This window comes from Phytophthora infestans, genomic scaffold (assembly GCF_000142945.1).
Source record: "Phytophthora infestans T30-4 supercont1.1659 genomic scaffold, whole genome shotgun sequence".
NCBI lineage: Eukaryota > Oomycota > Peronosporomycetes > Peronosporales > Peronosporaceae > Phytophthora > Phytophthora infestans.
Genome location: NW_003306989.1, coordinates 1 through 4,075, shown reverse-complemented (window position 1 = coordinate 4,075; position 4,075 = coordinate 1). Strand labels below are relative to the sequence as shown.

Sequence of the window (4,075 nt, the reverse complement as noted above, 5' to 3'; positions counted from 1 at the left end):
TACGAAGATAAGACGCCGGCTCCAGTGCCAGGCGCAGCGACGCCGGAGACGGCCACGCTATCATCGGGGCTGAGCGGGGCGACCAAGTCCCTTTCGAGGAACCTCGCCGACGAGCTCGATGATGTTGCGGGACCGGAGCCGGCCTATGATGATTATGACGATGGGACCGAGGGTTTTAAACCTTCGGTGGCGAGTGCAAAGCATTCAGCACTGCTGAAGGCACCTCGCCCACCTATCAACGGTGATACACCAGCCGCCAAGCGCGTTTTCGACCGCGTACAAGCGCTGATGCAGAATGATGAGTGGATGCAGCTGTTCAAGCCCATCCCCAAGATAAAGGCCGACTGGCCTGCGCTTGCGCAGGAACTTCAATACCCAGTCAACTCGGTTTCGACTAGTCAAGTTGCCGAGGATTCAGTTTCGCTACTGTTGTCGCTGGGGTTCGAGAACGAGACGTACCCATCGACGATGTCGCTCCAGGATTGGAGTCCACATGAAGCCGGAGCTGCTCTCCAGAAATGGAAGAATAAGCTTCGGAAGGCGTTTGGCGCCGTTGGCATCAATGCCGGAAAGCAGCCTGTGAGTCGACCGATGATTCAAGATGAAGATCCGTCTAAGATTCCACTGCCGCCGACGCCCCAACGACTCGTTCGTACTCCTCCGACCAAGCGTGGAGCTGAGCGTGGTGCCTTTGGCACTACCGAAGCTTCACCGTACTTTCAAGACTCGCACATGGTTACGCCACGTTCGGAGAGCCGTATGCAACGTATTTACGCTGGTAACGAGGGTTCGTTCGGTCGCCGAGGCGGTGCGCGAGCTCCCAAAGGTGGTGACGGACGTCGTCAAGTCGACGGCGATGGTTCGTCCAGTGACGATGACATTTTGGTGCGTACATTCGACGAGGAAGATCCTCAACTCGAGTTGATGCGTCAGATGAATGAGCTAGCGACGCTAAACGACGTAGACCCGACACCGAGGATTGAAATGGCTTCGCACCGACCGCTGGATCGCATCACGCCGTTCTCAGGCTCTCGCAACAAGAGCGAGAACTGTATGCAGTGGCTCCGTGGGTTCGTCTATGAAATGACTGGAACCCACACAGATGCCGATAAATGGTGCATTCCATTTGAGCTAAGTCTCCGGGACGGAGCCATTCATTGGTTCCGTCAACTTCCGAAGAAGACGAAGCGCAAGTGGAAGCTGTTGAGCGATGCGCTCATCCGCTACTACTGCTCGCAGTTCACGCAGACGGCACTGTCGCGTTACTACTCCGCCAAGCGGGAACGTAATGAACATCTGTGCGACTACATAAACAGGCTGAATGGCTACGCTCGGACCGCCCGTCTACACTTTGAGAAGAGTGGTCGCGACGCATAAGAACACGTACAGCAATTCCTGGCAACATGCGACGATGACAAGCTAGCGGAGAGTCTCTACCACGCTCGAGTCGCCGACATTCACGAGCTCGAAGAGATCATCGAAGATGTTCTCAAGGGCAAGGAGAGAATGGCCAGGCGTGACAGTGAGTACCGATACTCCAAGAGTCGTGATACGCGACGCGACGATGGGTACGCCCGCAACAACCGGCGTGATGACCGTCGCCGCGATGACAGCCGCAACAAACCAAGAGTGACACTCATTGAAGCCACGGTGGACGGCCTACTAGCTGAATTAGAAGGTCGTGAAGCTGCTCAGGGAGGCACCGAGTATTCAAACGAAGATCCGAACGCTTACGACGATGTCCAAGATGAGTACAACGACTTTCAGCCTGATAATACGGACGGTAATTTCTCATTGGACGAAAACGACCGATACCTCGCCGCGGCTAACGAAAATGAGCGCCGTGCAGCTGTTGAAGGCACCTACGCACGTTCAGACAACCGTCAACCACGTGGAAACATGCCTGATCGCGATAATGGCTTCAATCAAGATCGCCGAGGTGGTGACCGTGGGTTCAATCAGGACCAACGCGGTCGACGTGACTTCAATCGCGACAACCGACGCCCACAGTACGGACCATGCGCGGTGTGCGGTGGCATGAGTCACTCCGCCCACTACTGTAACAAGCGATGCAAGTTCTGCAAACAACGTAGAATTTGATATACCGCGAAAGCTGCGCTTCGGTCTTGAACTGTCCAAGTTTCCTCAACGTTTGTGGGTCCCCCCTTTTGCTGTTATAAAGCCGCTTGAACCACTCTCTTTCCGGATTCTTTGGATCTCCTAGAACCTGAATTGATTTCATTTTCTCCGGAGCAACACTGAGTTTGTGTTTCGAGGTCGATTTTTTTAGAGCCGCAGCGAGCTTCTTATGCTTCGGTTTCAAGAGATAATCCATTGCTCTCAGTGCTGTGCGTTCTTCAGAAAACGCTGATGGCTTCAAGCTGTCCTCTCCCTCGTGGATGGATCGAAGAAATCTTCTATGGGCAGCACCAGCCGGTGTCGTGAATGCAGGGCCGGTTACCAGATTAACGGGTAGGTTAGATGCTGCAGTTGTCGGGCTACTAGTAAGTACATGTACTGCGAGCACGGCAAACGCGTAGAACAGCTTGCTCATGGTCACGCTAGGTTGCTTGGTGATGGTCTTGCGTCCACGGTAAAAGTCGAAGTGGACAAGTGGCAGCGCAAAAGGGCGAATAAGGGACGAAGTGCCAGTGGCACGCCATCCATTCGCGCCTTAATAAGATGGACCTTTTATTATGTGAATACAGTTCTTCCTTCACGGTTTCTTCACGATTACTTCTCACGTCGAAGGCGTCGTCGTCTTCTTCATCCTCCTCGTAAGCCTCAGCCTCATCTGCAGCGTCATACAATTCACGGTAACGACCTACATTCCGCTGCCCACGACTCGGCGCTCGCTGAGTCGGGTTTAGCTTCAGTGGAGTCAGCATGTGAGAGTCTTCGAAGTACGGAGTCCCTTGCGTAGCGCGGAACACTTCACGTCTCTTCGTCTCCGGGGTCTTCGGCAAAGGAATCTTGCTCGGGTCCTCGCCGAGTGGTTTGAACTCGGCTACTCGGCTGTACACCTTCTTCGTTCCACCAGGGGCCTTCTCCAATCCAAACGCCACTCTCAGCTTCTTCTTCCATTGCCAGAGTTCGGCTCCGCAACGGGTCAGACTCCAGTCGGACAGGATGAGGCTGTTAGGTCGGCTGTTGCACTGATAGCCCATCGCCTTCAACAGCAACACAGTTTCTTCCACCAACTGGTTGATGTTGGCTGCACGCACCGGCTGAGTTAACTCGGGGCCCAACATCGGCCACTTCGCCTGCGCCATCGCTACAGGCGCGAACATCATCATCCATTCCGATCTCGTTCTCATCTCCTCGCCGAGTCGAGCCAACACTTTATTGGCGCTCGGCGTATCGGCGTTCCTCGTCGCTTTCGGAATAAGGGGCGGACGGTCCCCTTGAGCAACGCCATGTTCTTCTTCATCTTCTTCATCGTCCGCACCTTCGTCGAGCTCGGCGGATAAGTTGCGCTCGACAGGACGTGGGGCTCCCATGCATCCCACCTGCAGCGTCAACTCTTCCACCTCGCCAAGTAGCTCGGCGGTAGTCTTCGTTTCTCCGAGCTCAGCGGTCTCGGCCTTCTCTTCATACTCTCCTTCACTTGCATCTCCGTTCTCGCTCTCCTGGTCTTGGCCATCCTCGTCGAACTGGACGGTTCGTCCCACCTCCATCGTCATGGCGATGAGTCGTTGATCCGCCGGGTCCGACCCCGCGAGAGGCGATCCTCCAGCCGTCGCTGGGCTTCCGTCGCTCGGAGTTGCTGATCCCTTGACCATCTTCACTCTTCTCTTTCTCTTCTCTTCCTCTTAACTTGGTTAGCTGGCACCTATAAAAACAAGCACACACTCCTGTTCCCGGGTCGCGGCACCAGTTGTGGTGTAGTAGAACACACAAATATCGCCAGATGTGGATTCCTTACACAAACCACAACGAATCGCCGAGTTGGGTCGGCGGCTTTGTATGGCCTGCGCAGAGGGTGGTCCCCTTCGCGGTTCCGGCCCTTCCGGGACAGACGAGTGACTCGCTTCCACCCGGTTCCGACTAAACCAAGTCAGATCACTTCCGAGGC

General features: G+C 55.1%; 1 protein-coding gene across 1 annotated transcript; it reads right to left on the bottom strand.

Annotated features, from left to right (window-relative positions):
• Window positions 1–1,984: 1,984 nt before the first annotated feature.
• On the bottom strand, window positions 1,985–2,554 carry PITG_23226 (secreted RxLR effector peptide protein, putative; the record flags this gene model as incomplete). The annotated part of the gene is made up of 1 exon (XM_002909892.2): window positions 1,985–2,554. The coding sequence occupies one exon, from the start codon at window positions 2,552–2,554 to the stop codon at window positions 1,985–1,987; it is 570 nt and encodes a 189-aa protein (XP_002909938.1).
• Window positions 2,555–4,075: the final 1,521 nt, after the last annotated feature.